At 38.2% G+C, this 25,452-nt stretch overlaps 1 protein-coding gene across 1 annotated transcript; it reads left to right on the top strand.

The window, feature by feature from the left end:
* The first annotated feature begins 1,869 nt into the window (after positions 1 to 1,869).
* Positions 1,870 to 11,062, top strand: ankk1 (ankyrin repeat and kinase domain containing 1). Its single transcript, XM_087796203.1, has 9 exons — positions 1,870 to 2,123; positions 2,203 to 2,485; positions 3,260 to 3,411; positions 3,585 to 3,634; positions 3,695 to 3,850; positions 5,033 to 5,124; positions 6,161 to 6,194; positions 6,711 to 6,951; positions 7,752 to 11,062. Exons 1-9 carry the CDS (start codon positions 1,939 to 1,941, stop codon positions 8,788 to 8,790), a joined length of 2,232 nt encoding a protein of 743 aa, XP_087652329.1. The 5' UTR covers positions 1,870 to 1,938; the 3' UTR covers positions 8,791 to 11,062.
* The last annotated feature ends 14,390 nt before the right edge of the window (positions 11,063 to 25,452 follow it).

Here is a 25,452-nt window from a genome sequence, read left to right as displayed (position 1 = left end):
CATAGATGTTTCTTGAGGGAGTCAGTAGATCATCAAACACAGATGTTTCTTGAAGGAGTCAGTAGATCATCAAACACAGATGTTTCTTGAAGGAGTCAGTAGATCATCAAACACACATGTTTCTTGAAGGAGTCAGTAGATCATCAAACATAGATGTTTCTTGAAGAAGTCAGTAGATCATCAAACACAGATGTTTCTTGAAGGAGTCAGTAGATCATCAAACACAGATGTTTCTTGAAGGAGTCAGTAGATCATCAAACACAGATGTTTCTTGAAGGAGTCAGTAGATCATCAAACACACATGTTTCTTGAAGGAGTCAGTAGATCATCAAACACAGATGTTTCTTGAAGGAGTCAGTAGATCATCAAACACAGATGTTTCTTGAAGGAGTCAGTAGATCATCAAACACACATGTTTCTTGAAGGAGTCAGTAGATCATCAAACACAGATGTTTCTTGAAGGAGTCAGTAGACTCCATCAAGCGGAAACTGGAAGCCAGTGAAGAGTTTTAAGGATCGGAGAAATGTGAGTTCTCCTACTTGAGCGAAACAGAAGCATGTTTATATATTTTTTCAGTGTATATATATATATATATATAAATATATAATTCTTCTAATGTCACCTATAAGTGAGTGAATGAAAACTCACTTGTCAATCAAAGAGTGTGAAGCGCCTGCTGTGGCCTGAAGATGAAGCAGATTCTCTCTGGAGTCCAGGAACTCTGAAGACACTAGCATGTGTTATGTTGACTGGTGATGCTCTCACAGCGAGAGTCATATTGGATCTGGAGGTTACAAGCATGAGGGAACCAATGGGAGACGAGCCTGAGTGAGTGTTAAAGCTGGAGGACACATGCGACGACTGTAAATGAGGCAGAACACGAGTCTCACATTAATGTCACCGTAAAAACAGACGTTTAAACTGGAACAGCAGGTGAGAGAAGGTGAAAAAGGGCATCTAGTCTTTGGGAATGAGGTCCTATAACTCTCAGCTCGCACATCAAGACGGCTGTTAAAAGGTTTTCAGAATAACCAAGCACTGTCATGGTGACGCAGATGGAAGCCATGTTGACTGAGGGCGACGAGAATAAACTGAAGGAGTCACTTTACCTCAGGATCGACCCTTCCATGACCTCTGGTCGTGATGCACGAGTGGATGTTGTGTTGACTCTTGAGTTTTTATCTTCACAAACAACCTCACAACATTCAGTCAAGTGTTCGCTCTACTCTGATCCTTGACCATCACCTCATATTGTTTCATCAATTAAAATGTTGACGTGAGTTTAATGGGACGAATGGCAGAAGCTTTTCTAAAATGGTAAGAAAGGAAGAGTCGTTTGAATCTGACATATTTGTGATAATGATGACAAGGCAGATGTTGATTCAATTCTCTCGGATTGAAAGCCGGAATTGTATTTCCTTTTCCTGATGACGTTTAGATAATTTATCTTAACGTTTAACAACAAACCCAAAATGAAAGTTCATGGCTCATGACTGGAGAAACACAAACAACGTTTCTTCTGCTCGTGGGGAACTTTTTCACTGTAGAAACTGTCAACTCAGTCAAGATGTTTCAACAAATAACTTGTTTCAGTTTTAGCTCCTGGAAGAAAACCCGTGAAAGAGTCGTTTCAATGAGCCTGTGATTGTCTTTTTATGAGGAAAAAGTGAACAAAAGCTAACTTGGAGTTCATGTAGATTCCACAAATGTCTTTTGTCAGCACACGTTTAGCAGATGAGTGTCAGAGGGAACGAAGATATGGAAGTTATTTGCCAAAACCGGCTCGTCAACATTGCAGTGCAGAAGTTATGTCTCCTCCCACAGCCTGAGTCAGTGGGTGACACTCGTCTGATCCACTGCTGTTGGAACGAGTGCTGGACGACACCTGTGCGTCCTCGGTCCCACGAGGCAGATAAGAAGCTATTTGATCCTTCATCATGGACATCCCTGGCAGCTCCTCTCAGCTCTGTGGGACGTTCACGAAGGACGACTTTGACACTGACTGGAGGAAGGTTGGAGAGAGCAGGTTTGCTCAGGTGTTCCAGGTCAGGCTCAAGAAGGGGCAGCAGAAGTGTGCGCTCAAGGTGTTGGACGCAACATTGTGTGGTGACGACTTTTACAGGTGTGTAAGTCCGGCTTCTGTTTTTTAAATGTCCTCGAATCTTTTCGCTGTGAGACGAAAGCATTGTTCCTCGTCACAGGAGACTCATGGACGAGGCGCTCGTCGTATCCAGAGTCAGGTTGAAGTTTGTCGTGTCTCTCTACGGACGCTGCAGTGAAGCGAGTGCGCTGGTGATGGAGTTCATGAGCAACGGTTCGCTGAACAACCTCCTGACCAGTCACACCCTGATGTGGCCAAAGAAGTTCCAGATGATTCACGAGGTTTCCATGGGGATGAGTTTCCTCCACGGCCTGCAACCCCCCCTCCTGCATCTCAACCTGAAGACGTCCAACATCCTGGTGGACGACCATCTTCACCTGAAGGTCAGGGATGAACCAACTGTCACTTGTATCTTCACCGTTTGAATTAAAGTAGCGACAAACATCACAGCAGTGATTACAGATCCTGGTCTGTTGTTGATGTTTAAAACATTTAGATTCTTCTTCGATCTTCAAACATTTATGAGACACTTTGTCTGCACATGTAGAGAAACTATTATCAAGTCATTTTGTATCCATTTTACCTGCTGGCTTGTGTTTTTCATAATGTTCTTCTTTTCATTCTCGCTTCTTTTGGCCCTTCACGCCTCCCTGTATGTGACTTTGCCAGACCTAGAAAATGTAAAAGAGAAAAGAGATCAATGTTCTCCAGCCAAGGTTGACCAGATCCACCATGTTTTCTTTCCACAACAGACGTATATGTTCTATGTTGGAAAATGACAATCTTCTTCATCTGTAACAAACACTGACTTTCTTGAACACCAACAGTTCTTGTCTCTGATTGTGACTTCACGATGCTTCACACATTTTCTTGTGCATGAAGAACTTCTGTCTCAGTCTGTGAATGACATCGTCTGAAAACTATTATTATTTCAAGCACTTTAGAAAAGCTTCATTCACACGATTGAATGCTGTCCTGGATTGTTTAAGGCAGCATCCATCACGGTGGTTATTTTCTCACTCAATGTTTAAATATATCTATACATCGTGAATGTTTGAGGTTTGTTCGAATTAAGTTAAGTCATTTGTAAAAGGTGTAATTCTGTGACTAGTAATGTTTAATGACCATATTAAAGTAAATCAATTCATCTTCTAAAGATTTCAGATGTGGCCACCGTGCGATGGGAAGAAGGGATGAGCAACAGAGAGCTCATGGAGCGTCTGTCGACTCGAGGGAACATGAGCTACATCCCGCCAGAAACGTTCAGTCCAAGAAGTGAAGCTCCAGGAACTGCCTTTGACGTTTACAGGTCATTCAAGTGACTCTGAAAATGCACTCTTAGTGTTTTGCTTTTTAAAAAGTAGTATTTTATGTGTTGATCTTTCATACGTACATTGATCTTTCGGGATCATGTCTTCACACGTTTGGAAATGAAGAACTAGTTGAATCAAAGTCAGTGTTATCATCTGCTTTGATCTGCAGCTTTGCGATCGTAATGTGGGAGATTCTGGCTCAACAGAAACCTCACGCTGGTGAGAGAAAACTTCTCAATTCAACTCATTGTGTCTCCTAACTGTCACCTTGACCTTCAGGCTGCAGCGTGACCTACGTGATCTTGAGTGTCTCACAAGGTAAACGACCACGTGTGGAGATTGTTCCTGAACCGAGACCATCGTGGTGTGATCACATGATCAGAGTCATGACGCACTGTTGGGACCAGGAGCCCAGAAGCAGACCTGAGTTCACAGGTGAGAACTAACTATTGACACGTTCATGTGTCAACATCACACGTGTTTGTTCAAAGACTGGCTGAGTTACTTTCTTGCTTTTCCATCTTAGATTATTCTCGCTTTTAACATGTTTCAGCCACGTTTCAATGGATCTGTGAAGACACACACACACACCCACACACACACACACACACCCACACACACACACACACACACACACACACACACACACACACACACACACATACACACACTTGATGGCTGTTAGTGGTTCATTCTCTCATCATGTGTCAGAAACACAAGCTACAAGTGTGGAGAACAGGCAGAAGAAGGAGGTTTTAGGGACTTGAGATTGATAGATTGATCGAGGCGTTCCTCTTGTCCCTCTTGGTGTGTGTGTGTAGATGTGTGTGTTTTTACAAACTGCTCTACAAAATTGCTTGAAGATAAGCAAGAACTTTGGTAAAAGACCAACAACTGTGACATGACCGGGTCTAGAAAATAACAAATAACATTTACTTTATAACATATTATATGCAGTGAAACTGAGACTTTCTCCAGTGTCATCAGTGGCCCGTCAGTACCAGAACCATTGTCTGGTTTGATGACTCACCTGCTGTGCTTACCTGGTAAACACGTTGTGTAGTGAGTGGAAAGAAAGTTGTTGTGATGCGAATGGTCACGACTCATGGAAACAATATTCCCTGCAGGACGAACATACATCAGAAATGCTTCAGGGACAGTTTGAGACAAAATAACAAGTTCAACTTGGCCTGGAAATCCCTCGGATGTAAATTCAGCATCTGTGAAAGAGAAGGACCGTGTAGTTCATACTTCAGGCCCGGTTCTGTAGAAAACATGAACTGTTGATGGTTGACATGAAAGACAATCCAACTATTTGATCATGGATCAGGAAGAAAAAAACAGACCATGTTGATAAACCTACAGACTGTCGACCAGTTAGATGAGTTTCCACGATGTTCAAGATGACAGAAAGTATTACGAGTTACTTCAGTGAAAATATGTTGATTTTCTGTCCAGATCTGCTAAAACATTGTCACTTCTTTTCTATTCTTCCTCTGCTCTAAACTTGAGTTTCACATCTTGCTCCACTTTTTCACTATTTCCAAAGACATGAACGTTCATGTTCTACAAGTGATCCCATCTTGTGCCTCTGCTGACGACCCCTTGGTTCCTCAGATATCGTGAAGGACTTGGATGCTTTGTGTGATGGAACTATGATCTTCAGCACACGTATGACCGACGACACACTGGAGACCATCGACCCTGAGGTTCGTCACTTTGTTAAACAAGTTTCATGTCAAATGTTTTTTGATCTCGATAACAGACACTGAAGGTTTCATCGACACCACGACATCATCAAGTCATTTCAGAGACAACATTATGAAGGCCAATCACATGATCACAGCTCATCCGTCGACCAATCATCACTGACTGTTTAAATCTGAGACTCTTGTCATGAGCTGTTTTCTCGTCCTTCTATTAGTGACGGTTGATTAACTTTAGTTAACTCATACTGAGAAAGTGAATAATAACAGCAATACAAAGCATTAATAAAAGACTCTCGGGTTCAAAGTGGTTCGATCGCCTCACAGCAAGAAGGTTGCTGGTTCACTTCCAGGTCCAGAGGGCGTCGACTTGTGACCTTTTTGTGTGTAGTTTGTATGTTCTCTCCCTGTTGCGTGGGTTTACTCTGGGTACTCCAGTTTCCTCCCACTGTCCAAAAACATACAGAGGTTGATTGAAAAATTGTCTGTATGAGTGTGTGTGAATGTTGTGTCTTTGTGTGTCCGGAGACGGACTGGCATCCTGTCCAGGGTGTCCCCCGCCTCTCGTGGAGAAACTGGGATATACTTCAGCCCCGAGACCCTCTTTAGTGAATAAGCAGCAACAAAATGGATCAATGAAAGAAACTGTCGTAACTCTATGCTGTCACTCATCAAACTCTGATCATGGATCAAACTGACAAACCTTCGCTAACTCATAACATTAAGTTATTACATACATCCTGGTTAAACATCCTTCTTGCCATGAATCGTGCTGCGGACTCAAGCTGAGCAGGATCACTGACTTATCTTTGCTTAAGATGCATCAAAGTATTCTTTTATCCTGAGAATCATCTTGTTGTTACTTTGGCCTTTCATTGTTTACTCTACACTTGAAGTGATGGGATTCAAATGTTCAGGCAGGAGTGAACTTCAGCATCAATGACAAGTAGAAAAACATGTTGAGTTGTGGATCTACGATCTGACAATGTTCTGACCTCTTACTGTGATGAATGTTTCAGGTCTTTGCTTTTCATTTCAGATTCCTTCGTCCGTATCCCCTGACCTTGCTTCAGGTGACTATCATTAATTTTTCTAAGAGAACGGCTCAACACCGATGATGAAATCCTGATCTGATACAATGTACAAGTATCTTCAGTGCACGAGAGTCAAGCCAACAATCAGCTGAGATGAAAATACGAGGCAGACTTTTACTGAAATATTTAGAACCATATCAGTGGATGAGTACGACATGTTTCAATGATCTTAATTGCTACCATCCATTATGTGAACATAAACCTGTACTTTACCTAGTTAACCTTAGTAGCATTTAAAATACCTTTGGTTCTCCTTTTTTGGTCAAATCTAAAGATCTAGATGAGCTGCTTTTCCTGAATTTACAATCATAGCCAAGTAAATGTGACTTTGAAAAATTGGGCTTGAATTCTACAGAAACAGTCAACTTGAAAAAAAACATATGTTCCTTATCTGATTATGAACATCTCAAAAACAAAATGTTGTTGTTAATCTGTTCTTCACTTATTTTGAGAAAGTCTACGCTTTGATACGACTTTATTTTTGTTGGTTTGCAGATCAGCTCTATGGCCAGAATGTCGTCATTTCTTTCCTCTCCAGGAAGGACTTCGGTTCATTCAGACAAACGGTGAAGAAAGAAGACGTTTTCACAAAGTTTCCTGGTGAACGAAGTCTTCTGCACTTCGCGATCGCGAGCGGTGATGAACTGAGCGTCAGACACGTCTTGAGTCTGGGAGCAGACGTGAACAGCGCCACAGCTCGAGGTTACACTGCACTGATCATCGCTGTCCTCAAGAGGTTGGTCCTGCAGCGTCTTCTTTGTAAAGAGTTCAGGACCTCAAACTTGAACGTTAAATATAGAATATGAAACACATTCTTAAAGTGTGAGTCACATCAAATTGGCATCAAAACCATGAGAACTGCATCCATGTTCTGAGCAAGTGAACAAGGACAAGAACAAGGAGATTCATTCTGATCAGAAACTGCAGACATGATATACATTCAAAATCATCTGCACCAGAGTTGTGCTCATCTTTTCCTAGGTTTTAAGAGAACTTGATGCAAGAACGTTGAGGTTTTTCACAGCAGTCTGGTCCTTTTTTACAACGTTTTCCAAGTGACTCTTGGATAAATGAAACGCCCTCTCGTCCTCGCACAGCTCAAGTACTTCACAATCAGTGGGATCTTGGAAACATGGCCAAGAAAAACCTGCCTGTAAGAAAAAAATCAATTTATCGAGGGTAAAGTAGAATGAGACGGAAAAAATGCTGTTAGTTTAATAATAATAACACCTTTTCTTCATTTCTGGACACTCAAAGTCAACGTGCAAAGTCAATTCAAAGACAGCAAAACACATTCAAACAATTAAAAACAACAGAAATAGAAAGAGAACACTGACACTTCCTGACACTCTTCACAGTCACAGTTTAACCATGAAGAAAGAGCATGAATCACAAGAAAAGAGAGAAATAAGGTGGTTTTGAAGAGATGTTTGGGTAAATGATTCCATGTGTCTTTCTTTACGTGGTTTAGAGTTAAATGCTCTTACTTTAATTCGCTATTCATTTAACAATGAATGTTTTCCACACCCTGCTCAGGTCTCATGAAAACATCAGCTTGTTGCTGGACTATGGAGCAGATGTTTCCAGAGCAGACGAGGATCAGTGGACGCCGCTTCATTTTGCAGTCCAGAACGGCGACGACAGAACAGTCCGTCTGCTCCTGGACAAGGGAGCGTCAGCGGACTCGTGTGAAAAGGGAGGCTGGACGCCGCTACACCTGGCCTGTCAGAACGGACACGAGACCGTGGTGCGTCTGCTTCTATCCCGGATGACCAACGACGCTGTGGAGGCGAAGGAACGAGGGCAGCTCCGGACTCCTCTGCACCTCGCTGCAGCCTTTGGACATGTTCACATCGTGAAGCTGCTTCTCTCTCAGGGAGCAGATCCCAACACTGTGGACCAAACCCTCTCCACGGCTCTGCACCTCGCAGCAGAGGAAGGTCACAACAGGGTCGTCCGGCACTTGATAAAGACGGGAACAAGTGTGAACAGCGTGAACAGTAGAGGTTACACTGCCCTTCATCTGGGGGCCTTGAGCGGCCACACAGGCATCTGCAGACAGCTGCTGTCCAACCAGGCCAGCTCAGAATCCAGAACCCACCAAGGCTGGACCCCCCTGCATCTCGCTGCTCTGAAGGGCCACGAGGCAACAGTGGCTCAGCTGGTGGAGCAGGGGTCCTGCCTGAACGCTGGAGGAGATAACGGATGGACGCCACTTCACCTGGCCTGTCATCACGGTCACTCTGAGGTGGTGGACAAACTTCTGGACGCCAAAGCCGATCCAGATGTGACGGAGGAGGATGAAGGATGGACGCCGCTGCATGTGGCGTGCACGAGCGTCAGTCTGTCCGCTGTCCTTCACTTGATATCCCACAATGCAGCTGTGAATGTGGTGAACAAAGAGAGGGTAACACCTCTGCATATGGCAGCTCAGTGTGGCAGCTCATCCATCGTGGAGGTTCTGCTGCAGAACGGAGCTGACAGAAGCCTGACGGACTCCTGTGGAGCTTCAGCTCTGAATGTGGCGCAGAGGAGCCAGAGATGGGAAATAGTGGAGATGCTGGAGAGAAAATGAGTTAACATCCCAACCAAGATCAGGAAGTGAAATAAATATAGCTTTTATATAATAATTTACATGGTACTTAGGGTAGGTTTTTTTCCAACACGTCGCTGATGGACTTTATGGAAGTTCTTGCATTTTGTATTTAATTCATTTTATTTTCATGTCACATTTTTTTTTGTCTTTCGTAAAGTACTTGCAAGAACAATCTTTCTGACCTTTTCTTATGCAGTAAGAATTTCACATTTCTCAAAAACTAAACTCTAAACTTTGTAACTCTTCTTCTACCATCTCTACATCTCACCACATAGTATTTTTGAGAACAAATGTGTAATCTTGGTATTTTGTTAATTAGATTAAATGATGTGGTGATTCTATTCAATTCAATGTTATTTCAAGTGTCTTATAACAAAGTTCTCAAGACACTTTACAGTTGAAGTAAAACTATAGTGGAGAAAAGAACATCAACTCAAAAATGAGTCAATTACAATGTGGCGTTTTCCTTTTAAGTAAGTACGTAATTAAGCAAGTAATTTGTATTTATATATTGCTTTTCCAGACCAGGGTCACAAAGAACTTAAACAATCAAAACAATACTCAATAAAATATATACTTTAAAGATCAAGATAACACTCAGAACAACACAGATCATGAAGGTCTGACCATGAATAGATCTGAAAGTAAGAACCAGAATTTTAAAATGATCCTGAAAGAAACTAGTGAAGAGTTTGATGGCGAAATGTGAGTTCTTCTACTAGAGCGGCTCAGAATTCTGGCTGCAGAGTTTTGTATGAACTCAACCCTGAACTGTATCATCAACAATCACCAGACTTTGACTTTTGTCCACATTTAGCTTCAAAGTGTTTTCACTCATTGTTTGATTTCTAGCAACAATTGACTAAGTTCAGCCTCTGGGGCTCAGTTGGATCAAAAGAGCAGTAGAGCTGGATGTCATCAGCAAAAATGTGATAAGAAACATCAGGATTTGACCAGAGGAATCATGTACAAACAATAAAGGACCCAGAACAGAACCTTGAGGGACTCCACACAACATATGATTCAGACCTCATTTGATTGACAGATGAAACAGAAAGGTAGGAGGAGAACCACTGGAACACAGACCCAGACCGTCTTCATCCCTCAGTCTTCAGGATCTGGTTCAACTGTGTCAAAGGCTGAGGACAGATCCAACAGAACCAGAACATCATGATGTCACTGGACACTTTAATTAAGGCCTTTTCCGTGGAGTGCTGTTTTAGAAGGCAGAAACCTCGAGCACAACCAGACTCATTGTTGACTGCCTTCTCCTGTGAAGGATGGGGGTAAGACAGATGGATGGAGAGAAGTGTGAAGGAGGGGTAAGTGCTAGAAAAGAGGAGAGTATAGGAGAGTCCATGGTGGTGCTGGATAGAACTCTGGATCCGATGAGAAATAAAAAGGTGTTTAAACTGCATAGGTGATGAATGTAATGGAGAAAAGAAGGATATTCAGAGCTCAGAGTCTAAAACTCCTCCATCATTCTAACTATAGCAGCTTAAGATAAACAGAAAGATTCAGACGGAGCCCGATTCAGTCCTAGTTATAGGCTTTACTGTAAAGTAAGGTTTGAAGATTGTTTTTAAACATAGAGAGGGTGTCTGCACTCTGGACTGAAGCCGCAAGTTGGTTCCACAGCAGAGGGGCTTGAAAACTAAAGGCCTTGGCTCCTAATCTACATTTAGAGATTTGTTGTTTAACTAATAGATGTGAGTTTAAGCTCCTAGAATGTTTATAAGTTTAGATCTTTGATGTATGTTGGTGCTAGAACATGTGAAGTGAGGAGAAGGATTTTAAATTCTACTGAAGTCAATGTGAAGACAGCACAGGTGTGCCTCTAAGTCTTAGTTACAAGCTGCAGGTGAATGAGCTGAAGATTCTGAGAGACTTGAACATCCTGACAGAAGAGACTTACAATAGTCTGAAGGTAACAAAAGAGTTTCTCAGCAGCATCGAAAGGAAGGAAGTGATTTCTCAGATGTTACGAAGGTGGAAGTAGTCGGTCCGTGAGATTTGTGTTATGTGTGACTTCAATGATAATCCTCGTCAAAGCAGACCCTGAATCTTTACAGTGGTCCAGCAGCAGGAGTCACGTCTGGGAAATAGATCAGTAGTTGACGATTGTCTGAGATTCAGGAAATACTTTAAATTTGCAAAGGATTGTGGGATTGTTATAATTTTATATTTTTAAATTTGTCAAACTTAATATAACATAATAATAATAATTCATATAATGCCTTAAAAACACTTTATAATACAGATTCAAGTTTTTAATGATTCGTCCTACACTCTCCTACTGCTCTTTGTCTTTTCTGTAAGAGATTCACTCATTTCTTCCTAAATCTCAAATCCACTATGGATCTGGTCAGCTGGTCTCAATGCAACATATTTAATTTTTCAACCAGAGGAGCTGGTGAAGGGAAGCCTTCGTGTCCTGATGGAACAGTTATTTCTGTGGAGGACGGGGAGACATGTTTGGATTTATGATAACTGATGATTTCTGCTATTTAGAGCTGGTGGATAAATCTGGTGTATCACGAAGTTCCACAAGCGATTGGAATCTTGGATGCCATGTGTCGTCCGGATGAGACTCAGACTTGGTGTTTGAAGGATTAGGTCCAAAAACCGAACGCCTTTCTCATTCAGAACGGTCCATTGACAGCGGTTCTCATCAGCGAAGCCACTGGACTCGTTGATTTTAGATGTTTTTTCAAGGTTCTCTGTCAGGTTAGGAATCTGAGTCAAGGCTGTAAATCGATGATTTTCTCCCATTTTCACTCTGAAGTGAGAAATGTTTCAGTCGCAGCTTCATATTTATCACCAGAGACAGTTGAAGCTCAGGACAAACACGCAGATGGTGTTAAATGAAAGAAAGGTTAGTATTTTTCCTCCTTATCTGATTGAACCGGTTTTGTGTCGCACAAGAAACTATTCAGATTATACAGAAGGAAACAAATGAATCATTCAAACATTTCTTTGTCTCATTTATGCCTTTAAACGTGGACTTTCTGCAGAAGAAAAGGTCAAACTGGAGTGAAATCAAGTTTCATTCTCTGTGCATTTTTGAATGTCACTCTTTTTTTTCTTTTTACTTTCTTTCTCCCATGGATTTTACAGACAAGCACCTCATTTTGTTTTTGACATTTTATTCCTATAAATATGAATTAGATTAATTAGAGTTGTATTCATGTTATTAACAATTTCAGAAAAATATAGTTATCCCTATTTAAGATTAAAAACATTCAGAATGAATAGAGAAATAAACAATGGTTTTCTCATTAGAATTACTGAATTATTCCCAAGTATTTCTTCGAAGGTTCTTAGTTATTCAAGGAAACATTATAGTTACAAGCTTTATCTCAAAAACATTTTTGTATTTCCACATCAAAATCTAAGCTTTAATTGTTGTTTTTGCACCAACAACACTTGATATGATTTGAATGGACTATGAATATCTTATCAACATAATAACAAATAGCAGCTGGATTAATGGCTCAACTAAGAATAGGACAAAACCGAGCCTGTAAAGTGCAACAGAGCAGATCCAGTTGAAACTCATGGTACGTTTTATCGATCTGCTCAGATAACCTCGCGCCTGTTTTTGGAAACTTAATTGCTGTCAAGACAATTCACACCAGAGAAGAATCTTTTAATTGCCACCAACTCCTGATTCCTTCAAGATAAACTTGTGGAACAAAGAGTGATTTTAATGAGAAATAGTCAAACCTACACAAGATTATAGAGTCTATCCCAGTTTCTTCGGACGAGAGGCAGGGGACACCCTGGACACGATGCCAATCTGGACACACAGAGACACACAAAGACAAACAACCATTCACACACACAGTCTTACTGATGGACAAGTTCTCAATCAAGGTGCGAAGAATGTTCTCTGAAGAGTTTTCACCAAGGAAAATGTACTTTATAAAATAAGATACGTGAAATAATCCAACTTGACATATTTTAATGTTCACTTTCTAACTCAACCCTTCTTCCTCCCTCTCAGTGAACTCATCCCTGAGGCCATGAGCTTTGATGACCTTCATCAGACGATTGTTTTCTTCTGTGTGACGTTAGTTTCATGTGCGGACGATCAAACGTTCTCAGACTACGAGTGTTGGCTGGTGTCGCAGATTAAAGACATTTCTAACAATAATGTTAAAAGCACTTAAAATGATCTGATTCCATCACCTGTGAACAAAATAATACCTTAACTGATGAGATGATGAGTGAAGCTCAGCATCTCAACAACAAGGTGATGATCACTGTTCTTTAGCTTCAACACAACTGCAGGTCTGTGATAACTGAGCATAAAGAAAGACTTTCCAACTGCACCAGGATCGACTACAATGGCACTGATGTTGTGAAAACGTTATCATTGTGCAGTGAGGCTGAAGAAAACTCAAGTCCTGCTGAAATGTGCGCGTTGTGGCCTAAAAACATCCTTTTTTAAATTTCTGTTTAAACCCAAAATGACTCTTTTTGAGTAAAGTGTCGACTGTTGCAATTCTGGACAATATGGTTCCTGAGCCACATCAATGGATGGAAAATAACATCTCAGCAGGCTGTGTTTATGTCTGGGAGAAAAACTCAATGTTCAATGTGCACAACAATCACAACCATCATCAGAATAATTGTTGTTGCCATTGGTCGGTTTTTCCCGGATTTTTTTTGAAGAGGCTGCTCAGTGCTGCGGTTTTCTTAGATCATTGCACAGACAACAGGGAGACATTTGAGGAATCATTACAGCTGTATTAAAGCCTCATTAGAGCATCATTACTGGTCGGGAAAAGCGCTCTACGAATATTACTTACTTAGTTAATTATTATAGTCTTATTACAGTCTTATTACAGCATCAATACAGCCTTATTACTTTTTTGAGTATTGTTTTGATTGTTTAAGCGCTTTGTGACCCTGGTCTGGAAAAGCGCTATATAAATAAATATTACTTACTTACTTACTTACTTACTTATTACAGAATCATTACAGCATCATTACAGTCTTATTACAGCCTTATTACAGCATCAATACAGCCTTATTACAGCATCATTAAAGCATCATTACAGTCTTATTACAGCCTTATTACAGCATCAATACAGTCTTATTACAGCACCATTAAAGCATCATTACAGTCTTATTATAGTCTTATCTGGACCCCTTCCCAATATGGCCAATGATGATATGTTTACTCGCTATTCATCATTTCATCGCTGGTTGTCGGAGTGGTGCCCCGCAAACGGGGTTGGCTTAACAACTGGAAAACCTTCTGGGGAAAACCTGGTCTGCTTAGGAGAGACTGATCCATCCCATAATGATCATCTCTCTTGTCTAGCAGTGTTGAGAGTTTTAGTGTAACGTGACTCAGAGCACAGATCAGAAGAACTGCATCTTCACACTCTTCTTCTCCCACAACAGCCACCCGCCTCTAACCACATAGAGGGTCAATCTGACCCGCTTAATAAAACCAAGTAAAAATGTCAGTAGAAGAGCTATTAAAGAAAATCTAATTCAAATAAATCTAAATCAAATAAATACTACCATTGTAGAGGAGAATTAAGTGTGGATTGTTGAATATCCATCCCTGTCCTCAAAAGCTGCACTAATTAATGAACTTATATCAGATAAAACCATTGACTTATTATTCTTAACTGAAACTTGGCTGTCTATAGATGATTATCTTTAAATGAATCAACACCAGCCACACTAACTTTAACGCCCCTCGACGCTCTGGTCGAGGAGGTGGAGTCGCAGCATCAACTCATGTCTTCAACCTTTACTAGACCACAATGTGATTTCAACTCTTTTGAAAGTATTATACTTAGCGTATCTAATACTACCTTGAGATCAGGTCACTTCTCTTTGTTGGAGTCTATCGTCCTCCTGGACCTTATTCTGAATTCTTGTCTGAGTTCCCTGAGTTCTTGACCAGCCTGGTGCTTAAATCAGATAAAGTGATTATTGTTGGTGACTTTAACATCCATGTTGATATAATAATAATAATAATAATAATAATAATAATAATAATAATATGGTCCATGATAGCAGCTATCAGGTTTAACTCTATCCTGGAGTCATTTGGTTTCTCTCAGTATGTTCATGAACGACTCACTGCTTTAAGCTCACATTAGATCTTGTCCTAACATATGGACTTTAAAAATAGAAATTAAAAATGTTATTGTCTCTCCTCAGAATTCACTTCTTTCTGACCATCAATTAATAACCTTTGACTTCATTTTAAATGAGCCGAGTCTACAGAGCAGGATCTCAAAAGATGTCTGTCTGAAAGTGTCGTTACCAAGTTTATGAAATAATTCCCTCAGTGTCAGTAAAACGCCTCAGTGAGTCAAGAAACTCTACCATAGTCACCCCGACATTGATAACTTTGTGGGCAGTTTTACAGACTCGTTGCACAATACGCTTGACTTCATCGCACCACTAACTCAAAAGACTGTTAACAGAAGTAGTCTTGCTCCCTGGTTTACTCAGTAACACGTCAATTAAAACAGGTTTCTAGACGACTAGAGAAGAAATGGTTCATCAAAACATAATGAATTCTACCAGGACTGGCAGGAGAAGTTAAAAATATACAAGACATCTCTTCAGCCAGAGCCTCATATTACTCATCACTTATAGAAGCAAATAAGAATAACCCCAAGTTCTTATTCAGTACTGAAGCCAGGCTGACACGGAGCCATCAGACCATCAGTCCATCAGACCATCAGTCCATCAGTCCATCAGACCATCAGTCCATCAGACCATCAGTCCATCAGTCCATCAGTCCATCAGACCATCAGTCCATCAGTCCATCAGTCCATCAGTCCATCAGTCCATCAGTCCATCAGTCCATCAGTCCATCAGTCCATCAGACCATCAGTCCATCAGTCCATCAGTCCATCAGTCCATCAGTCCATCAGTCCATCAGTCCATCAGTCCATCAGTCCATCAGTCCATCATTCCATCAGTCCATCAGTCCATCAGTCCATCAGTCCATCAGTCCATCCCTCCTCATCTCAGTAGCAGTGACTTTATGAACTTTTTTAATGAAAAAATTGTAACTATTAGAGGAAAGATTCAAGACCTCCTAGATTCTTCTAATACAACCAGTGCAGCCTCACCGGACACAGACACTATGACTGATACATACTTTGACTCCTTTCTACCAGTGACCAGACAAAAACACACATAAATACGTGTCGACATAAACACACATAAATATATGTCAACATAAACACACATAAATATGTGTAGACATAAACACACATAAATAAGTGTCGACATAAACACACATAAATACGTGTCGACATAAACACACATAAATATGTGTAGACATAAACACACATAAATACGTGTCCACATGAACACACATAAATACGTGTCGACATAAACACACATAAATATGTGTTGACATAAACACACATAAATACGTGTCAACATGAACACACATAAATACGTGTCGACATAAACACACATAAATATATGTCAACATAAACACACATAAATATGTGTAGACATAAACACACATTAATAAGTGTCGACATAAACACACATAAATACGTGTCGACATAAACACACATAAATATGTGTAGACATAAACACACATAAATACGTGTCCACATGAACACACATAAATACGTGTCGACATAAACACACATAAATATGTGTTGACATAAACACACATAAATACGTGTCGACATGAACACACATAAATACGTGTCGACATAAACACACATAAATATGTGTAGACATAAACACACATAAATACGTGTCGACATAAACACACATAAATAAGTGTAGACATAAACACACATAAATACTTTTCGACATAAACACATAAATACGTGTCAACATAAACACACATAAATATATGTCGACAAAAACACACATAAATACGTGTCAACATAAACACACATAAATATATGTCGACATAAACACACATAAATAAGTGTCGACATAAACACACATAAATACGTGTCGACATAAACACACATAAATATGTGTAGACATAAACACACATAAATACGTGTCGACATGAACACACATAAATACGTGTCGACATGAACACACATAAATACGTGTCGACATAAACACACATAAATATGTGTAGACATAAACACACATAAATACGTGTCGACATGAACACACATAAATAAGTGTCGACATAAACACACATAAATACGTGTCGACATAAACACACATAAATATGTGTAGACATAAACACACATAAATACGTGTCGACATGAACACACATAAATACTTTTCGACATAAACACACATAAATATGTGTAGACATAAACACACATAAATACGTGTCGACATAAACACACATAAATACGTGTCGACATAAACACACATAAATATGTGTAGACATAAACACACATAAATACGTGTCGACATAAACACACATAAATACGTGTCGACATAAACACACATAAATATGTGTAGACATAAACACACATAAATACGTGTCGACATGAACACACATAAATAAGTGTCGACATAAACACACATAAATACGTGTCGACATAAACACACATAAATATGTGTAGACATAAACACACATAAATACGTGTCGACATAAACACACATAAATACTTTTCGACATAAACACATAAATACGTGTCAACATAAACACACATAAATATATGTCGACAAAAACACACATAAATACATGTCAACATAAACACACATAAATATATGTCGACATAAACACACATAAATAAATGTCGACATAAACACACATAAATACGTGTCGACATAAACACATATAAATACGTGTCGACATAAACACACATAAATAAATGTCGACATAAACACACATAAATACGTGTCGACATAAACACACATAAATACGTGTCGACATAAACACACATAAATACTTGTCGACATAAACACACATAAATACTTGTCGACATAAACACACATAAATATGTGTCGACATAAACACACATAAATACGTGTCGACATAAACACACATAAATACGTGTCGACATAAACACACATAAATACGTGTCGACATAAACACACATAAATACTTGTCGACATAAACACACATAAATACTTGTCGACATAAACACACATAAATACGTGTCGACATAAACACACATAAATACGTGTCGACATAAACACACATAAATACTTGTCGACATAAACACACATAAATACTTGTCGACATAAACACACATAAATACGTGTCGACATAAACACACATAAATATGTGTAGACATAAACACACATAAATACGTGTCCACATGAACACACATAAATACGTGTCGACATAAACACACATAAATATGTGTTGACATAAACACACATAAATACGTGTCGACATGAACACACATAAATACGTGTCGACATAAACACACATAAATATGTGTAGACATAAACACACATAAATACGTGTCGACATAAACACACATAAATAAGTGTAGACATAAACACACATAAATACTTTTCGACATAAACACATAAATACGTGTCAACATAAACACACATAAATATATGTCGACAAAAACACACATAAATACGTGTCAACATAAACACACATAAATATATGTCGACATAAACACACATAAATAAGTGTCGACATAAACACACATAAATACGTGTCGACATAAACACACATAAATATGTGTAGACATAAACACACATAAATACGTGTCGACATGAACACACATAAATACGTGTCGACATGAACACACATAAATACGTGTCGACATAAACACACATAAATATGTGTAGACATAAACACACATAAATACGTGTCGACATGAACACACATAAATAAGTGTCGACATAAACACACATAAATACGTGTCGACATAAACACACATAAATATGTGTAGACATAAACACACATAAATACGTGTCGACATGAACACACATAAATACTTTTCGACATAAACACACATAAATATGTGTAGACATAAACACACATAAATACGTGTCGACATAAACACACATAAATACGTGTCGACATAAACACACATAAATATGTGTAGACATAAACACACATAAATACGTGTCGACATAAACACACATAAATACGTGTCGACATAAACACACATAAATATGTGTAGACATAAACACACATAAATACGTGTCGACATGAACACACATAAATAAGTGTCGACATAAACACACATAAATACGTGTCGACATAAACACACATAAATATGTGTAGACATAAACACACATAAATACGTGTCGACATAAACACACATAAATACTTTTCGACATAAACACATAAATACGTGTCAACATAAACACACATAAATATATGTCGACAAAAACACACATAAATACATGTCAACATAAACACACATAAATATATGTCGACATAAACACACATAAATAAATGTCGACATAAACACACATAAATACGTGTCGACATAAACACATATAAATACGTGTCGACATAAACACACATAAATAAATGTCGACATAAACACACATAAATACGTGTCGACATAAACACACATAAATACGTGTCGACATAAACACACATAAATACTTGTCGACATAAACACACATAAATACTTGTCGACATAAACACACATAAATATGTGTCGACATAAACACACATAAATACGTGTCGACATAAACACACATAAATACGTGTCGACATAAACACACATAAATACGTGTCGACATAAACACACATAAATACTTGTCGACATAAACACACATAAATACTTGTCGACATAAACACACATAAATACGTGTCGACATAAACACACATAAATACGTGTCGACATAAACACACATAAATACTTGTCGACATAAACACACATAAATACTTGTCGACATAAACACACATAAATACGTGTCGACATAAACACACATAAATACTTGTCGACATAAACACACATAAATACTTGTCGACATAAACACACATAAATACGTGTCGACATAAACACACATAAATACGTGTCAACATAAACACACATAAATACGTGTCGACATAAACACACATAAATACGTGTCGACATAAACACACATAAATACGTGTCGACATAAACACACATAAATACGTGTCGACATAAACACACATAAATAAATGTCGACATAAACACACATGAATACGTGTCGACATAAACACTCATAAATACGTGTCGACATAAACACACATAAATACGTGTAGACATAAACACATATAAATACGTGTCGACATAAACACACATAAATACGTGTCGACATAAACACACATGAATACGTGTCGACATAAACACATATAAATACATGTCGACATAAACACACATAAATACATGTCGACATAAACACACATAAATACGTGTCGACATAAACACATATAAATACTTGTCGACATAAACACACATAAATAAATGTCGACATAAACACACATGAATACGTGTCGACATAAACACTCATAAATACGTGTCGACATAAACACACATAAATACGTGTAGACATAAACACATATAAATACGTGTCGACATAAACACACATAAATACGTGTCGACATAAACACACATGAATACGTGTCGACATAAACACACATAAATACGTGTAGACATAAACACATATAAATACGTGTCGACATAAACACACATAAATATGTGTCGACATAAACACATATATATACGTGTCGACATAAACACATATAAATACGTGTCGACATAAACACACATGAATACATGTCGACATAAACACACATAAATACGTGTAGACATGAACACACAAAAATACATGTCGACATAAACACACATAAATACGTGTCGACATAAACACACATAAATATATGTCGACAAAAACACACATAAATGCGTGTCAACATAAACACACATAAATATATGTCGACATAAACACACATAAATAAGTGTCAACATAAACACACATAAATAAGTGTCGACATAAACAAACATAAATACGTGTCGACATAAACACACATAAATATGTGTAGACATAAACACACATAAATATGTGTCGACATGAACACACATAAATACTTTTCGACATAAACACACATAAATACGTGTAGACATAAACACACATAAATAAATATCGACATAAACACACATAAATACGTGTCGACATAAACACATATAAATACGTGTCGACATAAACACACATAAATAAATGTCGACATAAACACACATAAATACGTGTCGACATAAACACACATAAATACGTGTCGACATAAACACACATAAATACTTGTCGACATAAACACACATAAATACTTGTCGACATAAACACACATAAATATGTGTCGACATAAACACACATAAATACGTGTCGACATAAACACACATAAATACGTGTCGACATAAACACACATAAATACGTGTCGACATAAACACACATAAATACGTGTCGACATAAACACACATAAATACTTGTCGACATAAACACACATAAATACTTGTCGACATAAACACACATAAATACGTGTCGACATAAACACACATAAATACTTGTCGACATAAACACACATAAATACTTGTCGACATAAACACACATAAATACGTGTCGACATAAACACACATAAATACGTGTCGACATAAACACACATAAATACTTGTCGACATAAACACACATAAATACGTGTCGACATAAACACACATAAATACGTGTCGACATAAACACACATAAATACTTGTCGACATAAACACACATAAATACTTGTCGACATAAACACACATAAATACGTGTCGACATAAACACACATAAATACTTGTCGACATAAACACACATAAATACGTGTCGACATAAACACACATAAATACGTGTCGACATAAACACACATAAATACTTGTCGACATAAACACACATAAATACGTGTCGACATAAACACACATAAATACTTGTCGACATAAACACACATAAATACGTGTCGACATAAACACACATAAATACGTGTCGACATAAACACACATAAATACGTGTCGACATAAACACACATAAATACGTGTCGACATAAACACACATAAATACTTGTCGACATAAACACACATAAATACTTGTCGACATAAACACACATAAATACGTGTCGACATAAACACACATAAATACTTGTCGACATAAACACACATAAATACTTGTCGACATAAACACACATAAATACGTGTCGACATAAACACACATAAATACGTGTCGACATAAACACACATAGTAAGTAAGTAAGTAATATATATTTATATAGCGCTTTTCGAGACCAGGGTCACAAAGCGCTTTAACAATCAAAACAATACTCAAAACAGTACATACTTCAAAGATCAAGACAACACCGAGAACAACACAGGAGTTCGAGAAATTCAAGGAAAAGCCTGAACAAATAGAAACGTCTTAAGATGTTTCTTAAAGGAGTCAGTAGATCATCAAGAGCAAAGAGAGAGAAGATTGTTCCAAAGCTTAGGAGCAACAGCCTGAAAAGATTTCTCTCCTCTGGTCCTGAGCCGTGTGCGTGGAACCATCAGTAGATTCTGATCCACAGACCTCAGAGCCCGAGCTGGGGTGTAAGGCTGGATCAGATCAGTGATGTAAGGAGGAGCCTGACCATGAATAGATCTGAAAGTAAGAACCAGAATTTTAAAGTTGATCCTGAAAGAAACTGGAAGCCAGTGAAGAGTTTTAAGGACCGGAGAAATGTGAGTTCTTCTACTAGAGCGAGTCAGAATTCTCGCTGCAGAGTTCTGAATCAACTGCAGACGAGACGATTCTTCTTGTTAAGACATGAAAACAAACTGTTACAATAGTCCAGACGAGAAGAAACAAACTCATGGATTATAAGATCCAGATCATGTTCCGACAACATTTTCCTAAGTTTAGAGATTTTTCTCAGTTGAAGGAAACAGTTTCTGGTCAGTTTTCTACAGTGTTGAACAAGAGACATGTCTTTATCAAATACAACACCCAGGTTTCTCAGGCTCAGTTTGACAGACTGACCTAAGTCACCCAAGTACTGACTCAACCCTGGAATCTTATCATCAGGAGCAATCACCAGAGTTTCAGTTTTGTCCACATTAAGCTGTAAAGTGTTTTCACTCAGCCATTGTTTGATTTCTAGCAAACAATTGTAACATAAACATACATAAACATACATAAACATAAATACTTGTCGACATAAACACACATAAATACGTGTCGACATAAACACACATAAATACGTGTCGACATAAACACACATAAATACTTGTCGACATAAACACACATAAATACGTGTCGACATAAACACACATAAATACGTGTCGACATAAACACACATAAATACTTGTCGACATAAACACACATAAATACTTGTCGACATAAACACACATAAATACGTGTCGACATAAACACACATAAATACTTGTCGACATAAACACACATAAATACGTGTCGACATAAACACACATAAATACGTGTCGACATAAACACACATAAATACTTGTCGACATAAACACACATAAATACGTGTCGACATAAACACACATAAATACTTGTCGACATAAACACACATAAATACGTGTCGACATAAACACACATAAATACTTGTCGACATAAACACACATAAATACGTGTCGACATAAACACACATAAATACGTGTCGACATAAACACACATAAATACTTGTCGACATAAACACACATAAATACTTGTCGACATAAACACACATAAATACGTGTAGACATAAACACACATAAATACTTGTCGACATAAACACACATAAATACGTGTCGACATAAACACACATAAATACTTGTCGACATAAACACACATAAATACGTGTCGACATAAACACACATAAATATGTGTAGACATAAACACTCATAAATACGTGTCGACATAAACACACATAAATACGTGTCGACATAAACACACATAAATACGTGTCGACATAAACACACATAAATACTTGTCGACATAAACACACATAAATACGTGTAGACATAAACAGATCGATAGACGATCATGTTTCACTGTTTGTTCAACCAGTGCTGCAGTGAAGTTAGTACTCAGTAGTCGAAGTACAACTGTCGTGGTAGTACTAGTGTGATTTACTTGTTAATACTTTAATCCATACTAACTATGTCGGGAAAAAGAAGAAAGTGGTCGAATATGTACGACATGGATTCACATGTATCACTGATGAGTGAGTACTATCATGATTTGAAACAACAAGTTGATCAACTCTAGTCTCGCAAGCAGCAAAAAGAAAGGAACACTTTAGACATGAATACATAATTATAATACAGAAACATATATACATATTCATGCCTTGAATTTAAAAAAAAATCATATTTTATTTTTCACTAAAGAGGGTTCAGTGAATGCTTTTATGAAACTGGTGGTTCGGTTCCTCCAACAAGGTTAAGAACCACTGGATTAAACAGACGAATAAACCTGCGATGATGAATGTTGAACACCAGGTGGCGGTGTCGACTCTTGGATCACATCGGTGTTTTTACAGTGTTTCTGTCGCTTTGGTGATTTTCTCACTATTAACGTTCAGCAATGAAAACATTCAGTGTAAACTGACAAGAAGTACTTCACTAACAAAGAGTTTCCTCAACAGCAAGGTTTCATGTCAATGAAACACATGGATGGATGGATGGATGGATGGATGGATGGATGGATGGATGGATGGATGGATGGATGGATGGAATGAATTTGAACAACTTTTCCTGTGTAACATGAGTTTTGTAAAACATATTGTACAGTATGTTCTCTGAATACATTTACAGTATTACTAATGTAATGCATGAAAGAAAAACAGTACAAAGTAAAACCGTTTACAGTCCTGAACATGAGAGTAGACATAGAAGACATGTTTGAGATACTGGTGACGGATCTACTTCACTCCTTCACTCCTTCACTCCTTCACTCTTCCGTTCAAATGTCACTTTGCATCATTTCTCTCACCCACTCTCAATGTTTTCAAACACATTATTATCTTCTATGACGAGCTTTGAACGTCTTTCATTCTTATTGTATCGTTTCAAGTCATCTTTGCACAAATATCTTCCTCTTGTTGTGACGTAAAAACAAACCTCTTGCACTTCTGTGAGTTTGTCTTTCAATCCTATGAGGTGCAGAGTAAAACTACAGTAATGTAGAGTAAATGAGATATTATGACATGTATTACTGACCAATACTATACCACATGTTTGATTGAATTCATGCTCGTTCTTCCAACATGTGTTTCACTGTCGATGATTGACGTGTAGCTTAAGTGCATTAGGATTCTGTGCATTTGTCTCTTCTCCCTCTTCCTCCCTCCCTCCATCCTCTTCCTCCATCCATCCTCTTCCTCCCTCCATCCTCCAACAGAATTGTAGAAATGGTCCAAACTATGTGGCGCTTGTTCATATGTTGAGATTCATGTGTTCATCCCTGAGTGACTTAAGTTTCATTGGTTAAAACTACTAACACGACTAACACTAATACTATGATGAGCTCAAATGACTAAATGTTGCGCAGGTTAAACTAATAGTTCTGAGAATTTTCATTCTGTTCAGAGAAAAACACCAAAGCAACTGAGAAAAACTGTAATATTTTCATCTTTAATATATTAATATATTGTATATTGTGTGGATCTAAACAAGGCGGATAAGGAAGTCAAAATAAAATCAGTTGTCGATAATAGTTTCTTTTTCCTGAAGATCCTCGAACCTCATGAGAGATGATCCTCTGTGATGGATG

This window comes from Callionymus lyra, chromosome 7 (genome assembly GCF_982586985.1).
Source record: "Callionymus lyra chromosome 7, fCalLyr1.hap1.1, whole genome shotgun sequence".
NCBI lineage: Eukaryota > Metazoa > Chordata > Actinopteri > Syngnathiformes > Callionymidae > Callionymus > Callionymus lyra.
The sequence above is the reverse complement of the archived record's forward strand: the minus strand, read 5'-3'. Positions and strand labels throughout refer to the sequence as shown.

What these genes read in the sequence shown, in the direction of transcription:
- ankk1 (XM_087796203.1), top strand. Translation starts at nt 1,939, where the DNA reads ATGGACATCCCTGGCAGCTCCTCTCAGCTCTGTGGGACGTTCACGAAG. An exon ending in TGTGGTGACGACTTTTACAG is followed by an intron (nt 2,124 to 2,202) that starts GTGTGTAAGTCC and finishes TCCTCGTCACAG; the next exon opens with GAGACTCATGGACGAGGCGC. An exon ending in TGGAGACCATCGACCCTGAG is followed by an intron (nt 5,125 to 6,160) that starts GTTCGTCACTTT and finishes TTTTCATTTCAG; the next exon opens with ATTCCTTCGTCCGTATCCCC.